At 53.8% G+C, this 20172-nt stretch overlaps 1 protein-coding gene across 3 annotated transcripts in view; it reads right to left on the minus strand.

Annotated features, from left to right (window-relative positions):
* Positions 1–3463: 3463 nt before the first annotated feature.
* ABCC1 (ATP binding cassette subfamily C member 1 (ABCC1 blood group)) overlaps positions 3464–20172 on the minus strand; it is a 318947-nt gene continuing 302238 nt past the window's right edge. For 2 of the 3 annotated variants that reach the window (XM_082715000.1, XM_082714999.1), the window contains 10 exons: positions 19922–20129; positions 18448–18758; positions 14193–14392; positions 12558–12690; positions 11932–12033; positions 9646–9792; positions 7704–7862; positions 6876–7042; positions 5612–5806; positions 3464–5109 (listed from right to left, as the gene is read on the minus strand). In XM_082715000.1, coding sequence (XP_082571126.1) covers positions 5001–5109; positions 5612–5806; positions 6876–7042; positions 7704–7862; positions 9646–9792; positions 11932–12033; positions 12558–12690; positions 14193–14392; positions 18448–18758; positions 19922–20129 — 1731 coding nt within the window. In that variant the 3' untranslated portion in view covers positions 3464–5000. Of the gene's footprint in view, positions 5110–5611; positions 5807–6875; positions 7350–7525; positions 7863–9645; positions 9793–11931; positions 12034–12557; positions 12691–14192; positions 14393–18447; positions 18759–19921; positions 20130–20172 lie in introns of all 3 variants that reach the window. The other variant, XR_014306603.1, reaches the window with a different exon arrangement.

Below are 20172 nucleotides of genomic sequence, written 5' to 3' on the forward strand. Positions count from 1 at the left end.
TCAATGCCAAAGCACTGTCCCCTCCAGGTGTGACAAAGAGAAGTCCAGATGCTGCCCAATGTCCCCTGGGGGATCAGCCACAGCTGAGAGGCACCGGGCTCACCCAGCCCAGCGGTCATCCAGATACACGGACTGTGGCTCTTGTGGGCGCGTCCGGAAGGGCCTGGGGATGCCTCCCTACCACCCTGTCCCAGCCAAGTCACAGGGACTTTCTGCTGGTCCAGCCAGGGTAGGGTTTTCAGCCCAGAGGAAATGAAATCTAGATCCAATGGCAGCTTCTCCGTCCCTCTGCCAAGGTGTGGCCATCGGCTCATTCGGTCGCCTGCCAAGTGGGGTCAGAGGGCTGCATCCCTTGCCTGCCCCCAGTCCGGCCTCCAGAGGGCCGGCCCCACCATGGCTAGGACCTACCAACTCTGTTTTGGCAATATGGAAAATGAGGCCCAGAGAATTTGCAGGACCTGCCAAGGCCACACAGCTGGTGAGCGCCGGGGTCGGGGGAGGTCTGTTCTGGGTCTATTTATAGCCCAAGGCATCATGTGGGGGTGCCTGCCCAGTGTGGAACGGCAGGAGGGAACACGATGCAGTACTTTGCTTGGAGTGGGGCCCCTGACATCCAGGCAGGGTGACCGCAGGCCAAAGTGGCAGCCGCTGTGTGTTTGGCCAACGCACTCAGGGTCATTTGAGGGCCACCAGGGCCTCTCTCAGGGACAGAGTGGCGTGTGTGCCATGGGAGCAGCACCAAGGAGGGTGCCAAGGAGCGCACAGCACAGCTCCCCAGACACCATGCTCGGGGGGCAACACCTGCAGGGAGAGCCACCTTCAGACCTGGGCTCAGTGCCCAGCTCGGTCGGCCCTTTACCCTCCTGTGTCCCCTCACGTCACAGCAAACGCTCACCAAGCCCTGCCCCGATGCCCGCCACAGGCTTTCAGGGAATCTCTAAAACGGGGGAAGGAAGGCACCGTGGTGATCAGCCGAAGAGGACACTTTCATGAGGCCCCTTTTACAGACAAGAAAATGCACACAGAGCGTAAGCAGGGATCCAGAGCCCACATCCTAACCCGCTGCAGCTCTGGAACATCAGCTCACTGACAGCTGAATTCCACTCGGGCATCTCCCCCAGGAAAGGAAGGAATGGGCTCTTTTCCCTCTTGAAACAAGGGATTTGTTCCCATGCGTTCACTGTGACTCCCAGCCCCTGGCACGGCGCATAGCATGTGGGAGTGTTCGATAAAGGACACCTGCAGGGACGAATGGATGGACGGACCGACCGGTGGATGGATAGGTGGACTAATGAATGAAAGGCATCACCATGTAGGACGGGGTCCTGAGGGCCAGGCAGGGCACTGGCTGCTTTACTGGGATCGGCTTCCTTCCTTGCACCTACCTGGCCAGGCGGACGCGATGATCCCGGCTGTACCCATGAAGAAACTGCAGCTCCTGAAAGGCACGTTCTAGAGGCCCTGATGATGTCACATAGGGCCCAGGGCCCAGCCCAGAGAGCTCAGTCTTGGATTGGAGAATCTGTCGCCGGCCTTGAGCGATGTGCTCGGGGAAGGCATTCGTTAAGGAGTAAACCGATCAGAGCCTTGCTCTCTGTGAGCTGCCACTGTGAAAGAAACGGGAGCGACCAGCCATGCTGATGTCTGGGGAAGAGGGAAGACCAGAGGGCGGGACCGAGCCCCGCATGCTGGAAGGGCAGCAGAGGGGCTTTGTGGCTGGAGGGGCCTTCGAGGTGGCTGGAGGGGAGCTCAGGGCAGAGGTCGCGGGAAGCCGGGTTGTGGAGGGTAGCTGGCTGCTGCCGGAGATGGGGACCACTGGAGGGTTGGGATGGAGGGGTTTTTAAAGGCACATGATGTTGCTGGGTGGAGAACAAACTATACAGCAGGGAAGGAGAGGAGAGGGTGGCCAGGGCAGCAGGGAAATCGCTGAGGTGGATGTCACAGGGGCACGAGGGAGGGACCCACATGGCAGCTACCAGAGAGCTGAGAAGTGGTCAGATTCTGAGTGCTTTGCTAGAAGGTGCTGCAGGACCCACACGGGAAGCATCACTCCAGGTCCCCGCTCCCCCCTGGCCTGGGGTCCCCCTCCCACGGGAGCAAGGCTAAGCACCAAGCCTAGGGCCTGGCACCCAGGAGAGGCCCCCTTCCTCCTTGCACAGCACGGACGCACTCACCTGGACGAGCGGGGGAGCAGGCACCCCTGCCCCAGCCTCAGGGCTTTTGACGCCACCCTCTCTGAGACTAAGGCTGCATGTGTCCTCCTCTTCAGGAAAGAGCGAGAGCTTGAACCCAGGCCCATGAGCCTCCTGAGGACTAGTCACCCCACAGAGCACACCCACAGGAACTCACCAGGTTGCACACTTGGGATTCCTGGTTAGGACCTGACCCGGGACCCCACCTCTAAAACTGACCTGACCCTCCATGTGGCACGTCCAAATACTTCCCTTCTCAGGGGAATAAGCTGACCAGCACCTCTCTGCTGAGCACGTTCACGCTCCAGGCGACACAAAGCACTGTTGGAGGGCAGCCCAGCAGGGCCAGGATGCCCGCTCTGTGCCATTACTTGGGGCCTGGTTTCAGGGTGCAGCCCAGGCTTGCTCCCCAAACACAGCTGGTTCTTCAAACTGAAGACACTGAACACGCCAGCCTCACTTCCCTGCAAGCCACAACTCAGAAACCACGCTCCTGCATCTCCCAGCTTCCTTTGCGCTGGGGCTGGGGCCAGGTGACTGACTCTGGCCCATGGGCTGAGTGGAACGGACTTGTGTCGCTTCCAGTTTGGGGCACGAAGAAGAGGGATGCGTCATCCTGTGCCTGCTTTCCCCTGCCCTGCAGTGCCGATCTCCGGAAGCTGGCCCTTGGGAGGTGATGCTCTAAGACCGTAATAGCCTAGGTCTCTCTGTCGCTGCAGGGAAGACAGGGACCGGCGAGAGGCATCTGATGCTCATCAAAGAATGCATGAGTGAGAAATTACCCTGATATTCCATTTCCCAAGAATTCAGCACTAATTTGTTCTCACAGCCTAGCTAACACAAAGGGATTTTCTCGGTTAATTTTGGCCACGTGGGACTTTTGCCTGGCTTGTGTCTTACATGACTAAGGTCGTGTGTGCCACCAACATGCCATTGCTCATCGCCATAACAATCCCGCAGGGCAGGTACGATCAGGCCTATGTAACACCCGCAGTGGGGGCACCGATGTCCAGTGACTTATGCGAGGTCACACAGTTAGCCAACCGCAAAGGCAGGGTTCGAGCCCAGGCTCTGTCCACCGGGCCAGGCTGACTCCCCACTAAGCCCCGCCTGCTTCTTCACCCCTCAGGTCCGTTCCCGAACAAGGGCTCCCACTGGAGACAATTGGTTTGCCAAAGAGAACACAAGCAGGCAAGAGGGTTACCCCGTCCCGACTTCTGAAGGACATGGCAGAACACTCTGCTAACGCCCCAAAGAAAACAGAACAATTGTTCAGTAAGAAACAAAATTTTTTTTTTTTTTACTGTAAATTATTGCAAATGTTCATGTTTCCAGTGTAAGTCATTAGAAAAAGATCCCCAAGAAAAACTTGGTTTATCTAATGTAGAAGAATGGTATAACTTACAAAAAAATAAATATATATGCCACCTTAAAGAAGGAAGGTGCTTCTCTGGGTGTGAAGTCAGCAATGTAATTCATAGCGAGTATGAATCTCGGAGCAGCAGTGACCTTCCTCTGCGTTTTGGGTCTCGCTCTGGTCTGAGAAACCACGAAGGACTCTGCTTCTCCGTTCTCCTCCCGGAACACGTGGACCACCCGTCACCTGCCGGCTGCTGTGGCTCCGCCCTGGGAACGCTGTTCCTCAACCAGCACCTCTTCCCAAGAAATTAAAGTCTTGAAACTGTTTTCCCCCTTGGAGCAGCATTTAAAGCCAAAAAACCAAAAAAAGCCAGAAAAAAAAAAAAAAGAAAGAAAGAAAAGGAAAAGCAATCACTGATAATCGTGAATGGGTCCTTTTCTTGTCCCGGAAGAGACTCAGTCACAAAACGTCAAGCTCTCCACGCTGCCATTCTTCAAGCTACCCTGAGGCCAGCGGCGAGGGAAAAAAAAAAATTCCAACCACACGGAGGAGACTCAACGGGGCTCTTTTCAGCCCCGACCGGTCCTACCTGGCAGTACCTAGCGCTCTTGGCCTTGACCGTGTCATCACCATCGGCAGATCTTCTCTCTCGGGGACTAGAGCAGTAAAGCCTTCCTAGCCACGGGGAGAAAGGGGGTGAGGAGAGCGAGGAGGAGACCGGCGTGGATGAAGAGCCGAACGACCAGGCTGGGGAGCCAGTGCTGACATGAGCCCTGGGTCCGGACGGCCCAGAAGTGCTGCCAGGTCCCATCGGTGAGAAGTCCGTAGACATGGAGGCAGCCCCCCAGCCTGGGAGGCGAGTACCGGGGCAGCAGGGCTGAGACGTGGAGTCCCACGTCCGAGCGCCTGGAAGACCACATGGTTGGTAAGAAGAGTGTGCTTGGCCCTCGACGGATGGCCCCTCACCTCCTACCTGCAGCCCTAAAGAGACCGAGCATGCCGGGGGGTGCCGGGGACAGCCGTCAGGGGGCCGGGGAGCTTCTCAAAGACAGAACCCGTTGACTTTGGCTGGAGAGTCCTGAGGCAGTTGGCTGGATTTGGTCACTAGCGTATTTTATGAAACCACTTTCTCTGGCAGCTTGGCTGCCGAAACCTCCCCGCCGAGCACCAAGAGCAAGAGCGTGCGTTCCTGGGGGCCTGAGAACATCTGTGCATCTCGCAGGGCAACGGAGGCAGGGGTGGGAGGGTTCTGGGTGGGCTGCATTTCTGTGTCTCTCCTACTTCTTCACGCTGGCTGCTTTGTGTGTTTGGTTGGTTGGTTTGTTTTCTTCTTTTTGGTTTCGGTACACAGGAGGTCTGGGTTCCCAAGGATGGTGCTGCAGTACATCATCCCCGGACGCCGGCGTTGTTGGCCTTGCAGCTCTGACCCGATGCACCAGCTCCAGGGCTCACACCAGGCCAGCATCTTTGGCCATGCTGTAGAAAAGACCTCTCTGTTGTAGGAGGTCGGAGGGGTGGCCACACTCCCGGATCTCTCCCTTGTCCAGGACGATGACCCTGCAAGAGCAGCAGACACAGACATGAGGGGCAAGGAAGGGGTCAGCACCTTGTGCCCCCAAGAGCCGCCCCAACAAATCCCTGCTCTGGGTCAGGCCCCTCACACCTTCTGTTAGGACTGCTGCAGTAGCCTTCCAACTGGCTGCCATCCTCGACCCCTCCTGGTCAAAGCCCTGGGATGCTTACCCCAGGACAGGCTCTCTCACTTTCTCTGCTTCGTACCCAGCACCATTAGCTTTGGTGTGTTCAAGTGTCTATTGCCTGTCTCTGCACCCAGCCCCCGAATGACCTAGAAGATCCTTCAGGCAGGCTCCTTGTCTGATACTTCCTTGCTGAGTCCCCAATGCCTAGAATAGGACTGAGAATGAGGCGGGCACTCTACGTGTGTGTTGACTGAATACATGATGGAGTGATGTCAGAAACACCCAAGGGAAAGAGAGGGCTGTCCCTCCACACAGGACAGTGCTGAACGAACGGGGACACCCGAGGACCAGAGCATCACCTCGTGTAGTCCATGATGGTGTTCAGCCGGTGTGCGATAGTCAGCACCGTGCAGTCTTCAAACTGCGTCCGGATGGTCGACTGAATGAGGTTGTCTGTTTCAAGGTCCACGGCCGCCGTGGCCTCGTCCAACACCAGGATCTTGGTCTTCCTCAGCAGAGCCCGGGCCAGGCACACAAGCTGGCGCTGCCCGACGCTTGACCGGGAGAAAAAGACCAGGAGACAGAGGGTCAAAACCACCCCTGACCCTGAGCCCAGGCAGGAGCTGGGAGTAGAGAGAGGGGACACTAGGTGCTGCTGAGGCCAGAGGAGCCCGGCTACTCTCCGATCCCCACGCCTGTGCCCTCAGCAGACGTCAGTGACTGCTTGGGACGTTCTCGCCGTGGAGCTAGAGTGGGGCTCTCGGCGTCATGTTCAGAACAGGGCTCAGAGGGGAGCAGCTCGGCATGGGCGGTGTGAAGGGTAACCAAACGGCCCCGTATCTGTGCTTTCTGTAGGGCCCTCCCCACTGACTCCGGACTCAACCACCTGTCTTGCTTTGGCCGACGGGATCCCGGCAAACGAGGCCAGCGGAGGCTCGCAGAGGGACTGCCCTCCGGGGTCCGCTCACTCCTGTGCCTCCGCTATCGCCGTGACCACACACCTGGGCGGGTCGGCTGGAGGATGAGGGACGTGTGGAGCCGACCCGATCTGCCCCGGCGGACCCCCAGCCCCGTGAGTGAGCCGAGAACCACAGGGCCGCCTGGCAGTAACCCCCTGCCAAGGGTCTGAAGCGTTGAACACATCTGAGGTTCGGTGGGTGGTTGTCACAGGGACAGATGAGGCATGGGGGACGCGGGAGCACGACTTGGGCTCCCTGCGCCACCAGGCAGTGATACTTCAGTTGCTGGGTCATGGGGGGCATCGTGGGGATCCTGGGAGAGGGCCCAGGGCAGCGGATGGAGCCTCGGAGAGCTCAGAAATTTACTGAGCCAGAGAGAAGCTTTTCAATAGGTGAACAACTAACAGTCACACTCCATCGACTAAACCCGGCGTGAAAGGAACCACACTGGCCATCCTGGTGTTATACCTCATGCTACCATGAGCCTGGACTGAAGCCCACTTTACAGATGCTGAAACTGAAGCAGCAGGAGGGGAAGACAAAATGGTTCATCCATGCCTCAAACCTAGGCCTGACACAGATGCAAAAGGACAGGATCTTCCAACACCTCGATGGAGGCAGAGCTGAGGAGACCCAGTCGGGGCCTCGCACCCCGGCTTCTTACCTCAGGTTCTCCCCGCCTTCCGCACACTCGTAGTTCAGCTTGTCGGGAAGGGCGGACACGAAGTCCTTCAGGTGAGCCAGCTCCAGGGACGTCCACACTTCCTCATCCGAGTACTGGGTGAACGGGTCCAGGTTCATGCGGAGGGAACCCGAGAACAAAACAGGGTCCTGTCCGGGGAGAAGACAGCAGACGGCAGGTGAGGCTCACGTCACGATGCCTGCACCCGGCGCCAACAGGTACGACGTGAACAGCTCTGGCCAGAATCGCTCGAGATGCGGTTCCAGGGTTCCTCGGACTCGCTATTTCCAGAGATGTTAGTAATGCGGGGGGAAGGTTTGGAAAATCCTGGGTTAAGTGAAATAAAATAAATATCTTTTGGCAAAACTTCCCAGAGTCTCCAATACATGGGACCTTCTGACAGAGAGAAGCAGCGTAGATAATTCCTAATCATAAAGTACTGTGGATTCCTCCCCACTCCCTGCCTCCAAAGGAGAATCTCAGAAGAAATTTTAGGGAGAACGCCACGACAAGGCAACACGTGAGAGATTCACACCTACAGAAATCAGTGTGGAAAATTCCTATTTCTCTCCTGGCTCTTAAGAGCCTTATTCTTGTCCTGAATGGAGCCAGCAGGAGTGAAGGAATGATGCCTGGTTAATTCCCGCTGTGATTTATACGCTAAGGGGAGATTCAGTGGTGAAGAAACAGTATTGGTCCAATGAGAACAGTGAAAATAATAAAATAAGAATATATTTACGTTTGTCCCCAGTACATATGTACATCACTCTCCCCGCCCCCACTCACTCCCTCGCTGCACCCAGACCCCACCTGCGGGATGATGGTGATCTTGAAGCGCAGATCGTGCAGCCCGATCTTGGCAATGTTGATGCCATCGATAATGATCTCCCCCTCAGCGGACTCGTTGATCCGAAACAAGCCCAGGGTCAGGGACGACTTCCCGGCTCCTGTCCGCCCCACGATGCCAACCTGTGGGACAGGAAGGGCCCAGGGTGAGGTGGGGATGCTGGTGTCTGGGGGTTACCCCTCGCCTGCTCCCCGCACAGGGCCCACATTTCAGATGTCTGCCCTAAAGCAGTTCGGTCCTCTGGTCAGCCCCGATGTCCACCACACAGCTCTCCCGGTCAGCAGCTTCCCAGGGCCCCCTTCAGGGCCAAGAAGGGCTTCCTCCTCTACGCCACCTCATTTTGTAAATTAAAATACTTGGCTCTCTTGATACATTTGTACAGACCTCCCAAAGAGACAGGGCTCTGGCAGAAGGGATTTTCAAGAAAGCCCTTCTATTTTCAACTCCAGGTAATGTTAATAATCGGGTATTTCCCCCATACGGTTTTCAATCCTTTGATGATGAGTTCCCCATCCTGAGCTGTCCAGCATCTCAAAGACTCAGGCCGACCCCCCTGCACACCTCCTCCCTCTAGCCCGGCTGCAGGAGCCACAAGAGGTGATGGACAGGACCCAGTTTCCACTCATCCTCTCCTCAGGAAATGGGGCTCCCTGCTCCGTGGCCAACGACTAACATTCCTGCCATCCAGTTGCACCTCCTCCCCCTTCGTCGGGGCTCTTGAAAAGCAGGCTCCCTCCAGCCTCTAACAGGAATGTCACACAGCAGAGTCTCGTGATGGAACGTAAGCCACAGAGCCTCCGCGAGACCACCACCCGCTCTGTTCGTCCCCTTGGTGTAAGTTAGATTTCTCATGGGAACGAAACATTCTGAGCCTCAGGGTAGACACGGTTTAGCAAACATGTATGTTCAGAGGCGCCTGCATGGCTCAGAGGGTTAAGCCTCTGCCTTTGGCTCGGGTCATGATCTCAGGGTCCTGGGATCAAGCCCTGCTTTGGGCTCAGCAGGGAGCCTGCTTTCCCCTCTCTCTGCTTGCGTCTGTCTACTTGTGAGCTCTGTCAAATAAAATAAATAAAATCTTAAAAAAAAACACACATATGTTCAGAGATTAAAGAAACTCTGTCCTCTGGCAGACAGCCAGGAAGACCCTTCATCTGATTCCTAAGGAAGGTCTAAAGGTCTCAGAGCCAGGACGTCTTCCAGAAACAACTTGGGACTAGGGATATATTCCAGAATTCTGACAACTTCACATGTTCACTAAGCCGTCCCTAGTAGTGACGATGGCATCTTTCGATTCTAGAGGTGGCAAACTCAAATGCCCATGGGGGCCAAGTAGGCACGTAAGTGAGATGGGGAGGGGCTGGGTGAGCTGGGAGGTTCTTGTCTTGTCTAGAAAGAACCAGGCAGGGAGTATAAGCCCCATGTTGCTGGATGCTTGATCTTTCAAGAAAAGCAGGAAATGAGGGGTGCCTGGGTGGCTCAGTCAGTTAGGCACCCAATTCTTGCTTTCGACTCAGGTCATAGTCTCAGGGTCATGTGACTGAGCCCTGCAACCCCCTTAATACTCTCCCTCTGCCCTTCCTCCCACCAGCAGCGGACATGCTCACTCACTCACTCACTCAAAAAAAAAAAAGGCAGGAAATGGATCTTTATCTAAGACATACCAGATTCTTCAGTATTTGCAATGTATTCAGATTTTTCAAAACTTACCTGCGGGCCTCATCTAGCTCTCTGCTGACAGTATGTAATGCGGCTGGGACACTCTAGCAGCTTCTGCTTCCACAAAGCCCCTGCTAGAAAAGGCCACTCGAGCCCCACGGAGTTGGACTTTGAGAAACCGGGGAAACAATGTGCCTGGCTGCAAGCGACGCCCTGCTGTGAAGGGTCGGGGGGACGAGGCGCACCCACCTTTTCCCCTCCATCGATGGTGACATTGATGTTCTTGAGAACCAAGTCCAGGTTTTCTCGGTAGCGCAGGCCATAGTCTCGGAATTCCACTCGGCCCACCTGAGGCCAGGTGCTGGGTGGAGTCATCTCCGGGACTCGCCAGGGAGCCTGGGGGGGGGTGGTAAGGAGTGGGGTGTTGGGGAAAGAACCTTAGGTCTGCCTCAGGAGCCTCAGGACTACAAGAGAGCCGGCGATACATCCCCCTCTGACCTCCTCTCCCTCCCCGGGCTCACTCTGCTCCCCACGCACCTGTGTGCCCCGCTTCTGGGCCTCTGCACCCTCCTCAATCTCCCCTCTGGGCTTGCTCCCTCAGTGCTGATCTCGGGCCGCGCAGAGCTCGCCCTGACTCTGTGCCCTCGATCCCCAACCCTGCTCAGATCTCCCTCAGACCACGTGGCACCTCCTACCACTGGAGGTGTGCTTTGATTTGCTTATTCTGTTGTCCATGCCCTCTGGAACGTCCACCACATGCGGACGGGTTGGTTCACAGTTCACTGTCACACTCCAGCCCCCTCAACCTGCCACAGCACACAGCAGGGGCTCCATGAATATTTGTGAACTGAATCAATGAAGGATTGGTCCTCTCTGACAGGCACAAGGGTAGAGGTTTTACTCTGGGTGCCTCCTATATTTGGAAGACAAAGCAATGTCTAATGCTTTTAAAGATTACTATCACATGACCTCATTTAATCCACTACAGTCCCATGAGTGGGTTCCTTGCACATGAGGAAATGGACACAGAGAGGGTAGGTAACTTGCCCAGGGTCACACAGCCCTTATTTCTGAAGAGTTTCTTAGCTAAATTCAACACTTCCTATGCGCTACAACTGGATATGCTCGGGGCCAGGATCAGGGGTAGCTTCGGGGAAAATGAAGAACAGAGAGGATGAAAGAGAGCTTTCATCCTTTCTCCCCCATAAACTTGCTATATTAAATTTTTTTTATAAGTATATTTCCCTTTTATAAATTTAGGTATATAAAGGAAGAGGATAAGCTGTAAGAACATGGAGGGCGCTGGAAGGAAGTAGATGGAACTTTCTAAAGGGAAAAGACAGTCTATAAAACAAATAAATAAATATTTTTAGTAGTGGTAAGACCTTGGATATTTTTCAAATATGTTATCCTAAAAACATAAAAATAATCAAAAGAAATAAAAACATGGTACTTTTTAAAAAATAAATTTCATTTCATACTTTACATGATTCACTGCATGGCATGTGAATTATATCTTATTTATTTATTTATTTTTATATCTTAAAAATGTAAAAAAATAAAATCAGTATACTGGGAAAACCCCTGGTGTAATACATACTTATTTCCTCAGGGGGCGCTCACACCATCCTGAATGATGCTCTCTGATGAAGGGGGACTGGGCGCACCTGTCTGAGAGTGTTAAGGACAGGACAGCGCTCACCTCTGTGAGATCTGTCTTGAGATCCCTCAAGACAGTTTACCCAGGGCCATGGTCTCATTCCCAAGGGGCACGTTCTTGGGAGGCAGTGTGCCAACGGCACAGAAGCAAATTCTGGGTCGGCCATTTACCAGTCATTTAATCTCAGGCAAGTAACTTAACCTTGTGCTTCAGTTTCCTCATCTGTAAAATGGGGTCACAACAGAATGGGAGTTACAAGGCTACAGAAAGGTTGTATGAATTATTCCATGTCAGATGTGTGCTTCAGGGCCTGAGGCCCCTCTGAGGGCACAATACAGGCTGCTGTCATTACAGGTGGTGGCAGGGGCAGAGGTGTCTCTCTAGGCATGACTGTCACTATCATTATGATCACTACCATCGCAGGCAGAAAAAGGCAGTTATTGAGGACAATGCGGCACAGAAGTCCGGACACTGGGGTTCTACTCCCAGCCGTTCTGACCACATGTGATCTCGGGTCAGCCACTTTTCATTCCTAGGCCACGCTTTGCTCCATCTATAAAATGCAGACCTTGGTTGAGTAAGTGTAGGGTTCCCCAAACTTAGGTCAATTCCTTCCCACCGTCATCATTCTTACAATATGCATGCACTGGGCCTCTGGTTAGTGAATTTCCACGCTCTGAATCAATTCTTAAACTTCAAAGAGGAAACAAATGTCTCATTTTCCCCAACAGCAGTCCCCCTCTCCCCACAGATACATGACAAGTAAGAGAAGACGATTCTTGTTGAACAGAGGCTGCCTGTCGAAGGCACGCCGGCTATGGCTCTACGGATGGTCCGGGTTAAGTCACACCAAAGAGGTCAGGAGAGGCCTTTACCTCCTTCTCCGTCTCTGAATACTCCTTCAGCCTCTCCACCGCCACGATGTTGGTCTCCATCTCAGAAGACATGCGCACCAGCCAGTTCAAGTACGTGGTGATCTGTGGGTGAGCTTCTACAGTGAGTGCAAGTGGCATTATCTTTGGGAAGTAATTACGAATTACAAAATGCCCTAGGTAACCTAGGTCCAGAAAACATGAACCTCACATACTGCTATCACCCGGACGGGCTACACTGTGCCTTGTAAGGAAACACGTTTCAAGTCATCAGAAACGTCATCAGAAAATATTTCGAACCAGATGGTAAAAGGAAAATACCACGTATCCAAATTTGGGTGTCCAAATGAAAGCCGTGATGGGAGGGCAAGTCACAGCCAGAACAGCATTCTTCCTGTAGCTGGGGACACCCTGGCAGGCCATCACGGGCTTTCTTTGACTCAGGGGAATCCTGGCCACGTGCCTCCCTTCCACCCCAGCACCACTGGGTCACTGGGCTTCTCAAATGCTGCTCGGCCTCCAACGGCTCCCCCAGCTCCTGCCCGGGTTCAAAGCAAAGGCCCAAGAATCCGACAACGGACTCCCCCAAGAAGAAAATCCGAAAATCTGGCTGAGAGCAACCCCCTTACCTGCAATGAATACGACACAGACAGGCCCACCAAGCCGGCGCTGAGACTGTGCCTGTGCCTGGAGATCACGGCGAACAGGGCAGCGAACAGGACGATACAGTTGCCTACACACTCCAGGCGCACGGCCAGCCACCTGCCCGCAGACACACAGGCGGACAGACAGACACAGAGACACACAGAGACCTGGAGTCAGCTTTCCAGAGTTTCCGGTTTCTGGTTCATGTGGGCGGGGTGGGGGTCACGTTGCTAACTGCCGTAATTCCCCGAGAGTTCCCGAGAAAAGCTCGGGAAGGGGAAAGACCGCTGAAGGGACACGGCCTCGCTACTTCCTCATTAGTCCGACAACCCCAGGGATCAAAAGAGATTTCTCTAGAAGCCGACTTCCCAGGAAAGTGAAGCTTTAAAATATACCCACATACACCCATCTTTAAAATGATGTCTGGGAAAATTCCTAAATTCCTAAGAAGTCATCAACTGTAAGAGGCACCACTGATTTAAAATAAGCACGCCTTGGGGGTGCCCAGCTGGTGACCTCACGGAGCAAGATCCGTGGAGTGTGCGACTCTTGATCTCAGGGTCGTGGGTCCGAGCCCCACGCTGCGTGGAGAGGTTACTTGAAAATAACCTTCTCTTGGTAGGGAAGCGGGGAAGGGGGAGAAAAGCTACTATTTTCAATGTTGCTCTCATGTTCCCAGAGCCACATCATCCCCCTTCTAGACATGTTAAAATGGATTACTTCACCTTTGGAAGTATAAACAGATATATTACTGGTTTAAAGCTAACGTCTGTAAGATATCACAGGGCGCTAGGAATATTAATATTTCAAGGCATGAAGCACCTTAGGGAGAGACAGGGGTGTTGATCTTTTTGTCACATACGGCCCTTCCGATTCCCATGACTGACCTTCCCAGGTGTGTAGCTTCTCCCAAAGACAGAGCCAGATGTGACCCAGGCTCTAAGAATTCTGCAGGGTAGGAAGGGTCTCCAACGACTCATGGTCTCCTAGTCTTACGTTACAGGTGATACTGTGTATGACGGGGCTGACAGCTGGTGAGGATGGCCAACTCCCAGGGTGCCGCCACCCCCTCCCAGAATCTTTTATATCACGTCTCAAAACACGTATAAGGACAGCAGTGAGGAGGATACCCTTTTAGGGATCAGAAGCTTTTCTGCATTTAGTCAACAAGGAGTAAACTTCCGTCCCGTCTTTTCCATTTGATGTTCTCCGTCCACTCATGATCTTCGGGGCACGGCAATTTCAGGGGGGCCAGCCTAAGACTGGGGAATGGCTTCCCACGCTCATCACACAGGGGTACGGTGCGGGTGATGCCCTTCGGCCGAGAATCAGGACACAAAAATACTGGCGGAGTGTGCCCATCCCGGGTGATCTCACATCATCAGGACAACAGCGAACGGGTAGTCGGCAGTGTTTCCTGACTCCAGGACAACGTGGTCGCGGCCCTCACTCAACACTTGGAGCTCAAGCGCTTGCGTCCGCTCTCAGGGGTCGCTGCGTCCTGTCCTCCCGCCCGGTGGGGAGGGCCCGAGCCTGGCTTCCCACCCTCCTCCTCCAGGAACGAGGGCGGGGTTCTCAGGCCTCCACCTGCCCCCGAGGGGCCGCGCGCGCGCGCCCACCTGTTGGCCACGATGCTGGGGTAATAGGCCTTCTGGTTCTCGTCCACCTTCAGGTCGCTCTGACGGATGAAGCGCTCCTGCTCCTCGAAGGCGCGGATGACGCTGACGCCCAGCAGGGTCTCGTTGAAGTGGGAGTACACCGGGGAGCGGCTCACCGACTCCAGGCGCTTCAGCTGCCGCGACGAGGCCACGTAGAACCTCTGGGGGAAGAGAACGGACCGGGCAGTGGGCAAAGCTCCTCTCATGCTGCCGGGTCCCCGGAGCTGCGCTGGAGAAAGCCTGGACCTGCACGATACCTCCGGGAGGTGGCAGGTGGGTGCTCGCCGCATGCACAGAGGTGACAGTGACAGCAGCTAATGTTCAGGCAGAGCTCACCCTAGCTCAGTTCTTAATTTTTTTTTTTCTCAAAGATTTATTCATTTATTTGTGAGAGAGAGAGAGCCCACATGCTGGGGCAGAGGGAGAGGGAGAAGCAGGCTTCCCGCTGAGCAGGGAGTCTGTCGCGGACTCGATCCCAGGACCTTGAGATCATGACCTGAGCCGAAGGCAGACCCTTCACCGACAGAGCCAGCCAGAGGCCGCAATCCTAGCACAGTTGCAAGTAGTTCCAGAGATCGGCTCATGGGACTCGGACTGGAAATCCGGCAGGCACTCATTCCTGCTGACGCTCAGTAAACCAGAAAGATCGCTAGGCTCTCCCCTCAGGTCACGCGGCTACCAGTGGCCGAGCTGGGGTCTGGCCTCAGAGAACCTGGCTGTGAGGCGCGACAGCATGCCTGATGCCACTCATCTCGGGGGCTGGATGGCCCCAGTGGCGGGCTTTGGGTACAGGTTTGGAGGACATCCAGGCCTCCACCTGACCCCATGGGCAGACGCCTATAGGCTCTGCTCCTGCCCTAACCAGACCAGACAGAACAGAAGCAACTCGCCCCCTGGACGCTTCGAGGAGCCATGCACAGAGCGCAGCCTGGTCCTTTGAGAACATGAGTTCTCGTGGCCTTGGTCTGCCTGTCGGTACACACAGACCGGCGTCCCTGTTCCAGAGGTGCTCAAGATCTCACGTAAATGCAGCCGCCCCACAAGCACTAGAGCCAGACAGTTGAGCAAGACCCAGAAACACAGGGTGGCCAGGGACACGGCCTCCCGGCCTCCCAGGGCCGCTCTGGGGTGGGGACCTTCCACAGAGAGCAGGAAACCTGTGTGGGGGGCTCTGAGGTCAGCAGCTTCCTTCCAGATGGCAGCGCACACGGTAACTGGCACCCACACCTGGGTGGCCTTTGGGGCCCTGACAACTCTTGGCTAACCCAGGCCCACGCCAGCCCGGGCGGTCCCAGGATGGTGGCTCTGCCAGCCCCTGAGGACAGGTCAGGTGACAGCTCACTGCCATGAACCAACTCCGGACGCCTTGGCCCTGCGGGATCTGCCCCGTGACCGTCAGCCGTGACGCCTCCTCCCTCTGGCTTTCTTTCTAAATATCCCGGATGGAAGTCATTCCCGAGAGTCTTCCCTGTTCAACTTATCCCACTTATCCTGGGCTCAGAATTTTTACCACAGAAAGCGAATCTGAGATGTATTTGTGTTTAAACTCAGTTTTTTAAAAAAAGAGCAACTGTTAGCTTCCCTTTTAAGCTCCATTCCAGGAGACGTAATTCACGCCCCAGACTCACTCACTCTTTCAGAGACCAAGGGCCTGGTGCTCCCGGGTAGGAGGAACGCTCAACACGCCCCTGCCTGAGACATGCGGCGCCTTGGGGGCTAAGCTGTCGGACCTGTGGCCGGGAGGCTTTCACGGATGCCGAAACAGCTCACAAACCAGAAATGTCTCCTTTAGGCAACAAGGAAGCCCCAACACAATTCCACATTGTCCTACCTCTTGCATCACCTTTATATAAAAATGACTTGCTTCTGAATTAAAACAGTAATGGATACCCATTTAAACGCTGGGAAGGGGATGATACAGATTAAATAAAAATTAAATACCCGGGGTGCCTGGGTGGTGCAGCCAGTTAAGTATGCAACTCTTGGTTTCGACTCAGGTCATGATCTCTGGCTTCATGGGATCGAACGCTACATCGGGCTCTGTGCTCAAGGCAGAGTCTGGTTGGGACTCTCTCCCCCTCTCCCGGAGTGCCTCCCTCCCAGTCTCTCTCTCTCTAAAATAAATAAATAGTTAAAAAAAAAAAACCCTGTATTACATCCATTACTCTGAAATTTATTCCAGTCTCAGTGTAAAACCTTTAGATCTTTTCTGATGAGAGAGAACGTATGTACATCTAAAACCCACTTTTTCTTCAAGATACAGCATACATTTACATTACACTGGAAAATGCACCCAAATCTCCACAGCTTGGTGAATTTTATACTTAGTTACACCTGCACACCCACTACCTGACCAAAATCTACAACATCTCTAGCATCCGAGAAAGTTCTTGAGACTTCTGGGTCAAAAACCCCAAGGTGTTTCTCGTTTGGGGCTATCAGAAACCAAGATGCTAAAAATATTCTAGCACCCTCTTTTTTTTTCTGGATGCATTCTCATTTCTTTTGCATATACACTAAGAAGAGAGTACAGCTGGGTTGTAGGGTAAGGATATATTTAGTTAAAAGCCATTAAAGAAAACCACACTTGGGGCACCGGGTGGCTCAGGTGGTTAAGTACCCAACTCTTGGTTTTGGCTCAGGTCATAATCTCGGGGTTACGTGACTGAGCCCCACGTCAGGCTCCAGGCTCAATATGGAGTTTGCCTCAGTCTCTCTCTCTCCCTCTGTATCCGCCCTTCCCCGCGACTCGCACACACACTCTCTCAAAGAGATATGTGAATCTTTAAAAAAAATAAAAATAAGAAAATAAAAAAATTCTTTCATAATCCCAGCCCTTAGAGACACGATATTTTCCTCGTGCTGTTTCCCTTTCCAGCCGTCACACGTGCTCTATGCCTGCTTAGCTGTCATGACAGGCCATATACAACAGGACCCTTTGCTGAACTGTCCTTGTTGTTTACAAATAATACCAACGTTATACCAACAGCATCTCCCTCATCGTCCGGCTCACGGACAGCAGATCCCATCACAGAATGGCTGCACAGCGGCTCAAGGTCCTGCTGCCGGCAGCTGTGTGAGCTGCTGTAAATGCAGCAAGTGGCCCGTTTGGTTCTTCTGAACTGGGTGCGTCAGGGAAATGCACAGCAAGGGTATGAACAAAGGTCATATTTTTTGCAAATGCAGCAGATCGAAGTTTCTAAAAAAGCTGGCACCCGTTTAAGGATAACACAACGAGGGTGCGAGAACCAGACTCGCTTGCTGTGGTTCCACCTGCGTTTCTACTCCCCAACCACTGGGCCGCAACGTGGTGGAGTGTGGGGGTGTGGCGGGCTGGACCGAGGCCTCTGGACCTGGCACGAGCAGCCACAGTGCAGCCTGAATATGGAGCGCTTCACAGTTCTCACTCCTCCTCCGGGCTGCAGTCATTAGGCTCCCATCTAAACAACTAATCCCCTGGTAACTGTGCTGCTGCTAAGCTTTTCAGGGCAAAAAGGGGCAGTGCAGCATTGAGGTCACCAACACAACAGAGAGACGTGAGTTCGCACTCCCAGCTCTGCCACCAGGCCCTTGACACGCTCACCTACAGCTGCAAGCACCGTTTATGCTGCAGTAACCTAAGGGGCCACAAGGACTCAGCGGTCACATGCTCCCTTGCTCTGTTCCCTTTCCTTGGTCTTGTTTTCTGAACTACAGATTGATGGCTGGAGCTTTAGCAGCTGCCATGGGCCAGGAGATCAACTTAAGAATGAAGGCTTATGTGAGGACGGGAGAAGAAAAAAAAAAGCAGTGAGATTAACAGTCCAGGATAGTAAGAGACTTACTGTACCAGCCCTGAACGGCCCACTTCTACATTTCTACTGGGAGAGAGAAAGACAGATGTCTATCCTGCTTAAGGTGCTATTGCTCACATCTCCACTTTCTGCAGGGGGCTTACAACCTAAAGAATTTCATAACACTCTTAATTTTAATAGTAGTATAATTGCTATACGCTATTTTTGTTATAAATTTTTATAATTTATATATATATATATATACACACACACACACACGCTCTGATAGGTATTAAAGTGGACAAAAACAAATCCAACCTTCCTCCAGGAAATCCCCAACACTTCCAAGGTGGGGAAATGGTCAGGTGAAGTGAGCCCTTAGCTCACACGGAAGTAGTGTACACAGCAGGGGCCCTCCTGCTCCCCGAGACCCCACCTCTCACCTGGACGAAGAAGTAGATGAGGCCCAGCGGCGGGATGATGATGGCGGCCATGGGCGTGGCCAGCAGGATGATGATGCAGGCGCCGATGACGTTGAACAGGGAGCCCATGAACATCTTGATGACCTGCGGGATCATCGAGTCCACCGTGTCCAGCTCCTTGGAGAAGCGGTTCACCAGGTTCCCGCTGGGGGTGCGCTCGAAGAAGCTCATGGGGGACCGGAAGACGTTGTGTAGCAGGTCCAGATGCAGGCGGCGGGAAGCGAAGATGCCCCCGATGGAGACCACCATGGAGTAGCCGAACACCGAGATACCTACAAATACTCTCGGTAAACACTGCGATGGGACAAGGGCTGGGGGCAGGGAGGAGTGGCCGTGCGGACACAAGCTTCTAAGACTCTCAGCTTCTAAGAATGACGACCATGACGAGGAGGACAGTAGTGCCTACTGTTTACTGAGGACTCACTATAGATTCAACACTATGCAGGAGTTTTACGTGCATCTACTTCTCACACTGACTCCATGTAAAGCCTCTTAGCACCCATTTTATGGAGGACACTCAAGGTCAGACAGGTGAACTCCTTTGCCCTCGACAGAGTCAGCCAACTGGCAGCAGAGCTGCGGTTCTGATCCAGGCAGCTGCTCCAAGGTCATGCTGATATTCCCTGTCCCACACTCCTCCAGGCCAGTGCCATGCAACAGAACTTTCTGTGATGTATTTCTAAAATGGGGGAAACGGTAGCTGCTACCTCTCGGCCCTGGTCTGCAAAAACCCACAGAAGATTCCAGAACATAAGCAGACACTGAGGAAGGGCTCATAGTGGCTGTCACTATTAATGCTGCTGTGTTTGGGGACCTTAATGGGCCCAACGGAAGGGTAAACAGGGTTTCTCAACTTCCTCATTGCTGACATTTAAGGACAGATCATCCTCTGTTACGGGGGCTGTGCTGAGCACTGCGGGCTGCCCAGTGACATCCCTGGCCTCTGCACGCCAGGAACACCCCCAATCAAAGCGGTGATGGCTCTAAGGACCTCCAGACATGGCTAGATGTCCCCGTGGGACAGCACAGTCTGCACCAAGAACCACCAGACTGACCCAATTCCCACCCTCAGATGGCACAGAGAGGCCCACAAATTAGAGTCTACAGAAGCCCCGGGCAATAAGGGGCGAGGGGGCATTGCCTGCCAATGCTCCAGAGTGGGTCAGGGGGGCTGCTGTTCTCAACTTTGTTCATCTGTGAAATGGGCATGTCGAGAGCATCTCTCCATCTCCTAGGGGCCCGTGAAACAAAGCACTCAAGAAATAATCACTCTGTAAGTATCTGAGTGTCTGCTAAGGGACAGGTACTGTTCATATGAGTTTGGCTTAGTTTGAGGGGTCCAGAAAACACTCACAAACGGGGAGACTAAACTCCATAATAAGACATGGAAGAAACCGTTCCAAGTGTTCAAATTGGCCAGGGGAGGGGCCCCCACCTTGCGAAATGCCCAGGGCTCCATAGACGCTCAGCCGGACTTTAGTGTGCTCCTGGGTCCCGTTGACGATGGGGTCATCGGTCCAGAGGCTGAGCCAATAGTTAGAGGCCAGAGCAGCAACGTGGTTACACAGGAAAAGGAAGATGCTCAGAAAGGAGATGAAAAGTCCGATCGCCTTCATGTAGTCCCAGTACACGGACAGCTTGACCTGCAGAGCAGGGGAGAGAAGGCTTGTGCAGGTGCTCCCGCCA

This window comes from Mustela nivalis (genome assembly GCF_964662115.1).
Source record: "Mustela nivalis genome assembly, chromosome: 19".
Taxonomy (NCBI): Eukaryota; Metazoa; Chordata; class Mammalia; order Carnivora; family Mustelidae; genus Mustela; species Mustela nivalis.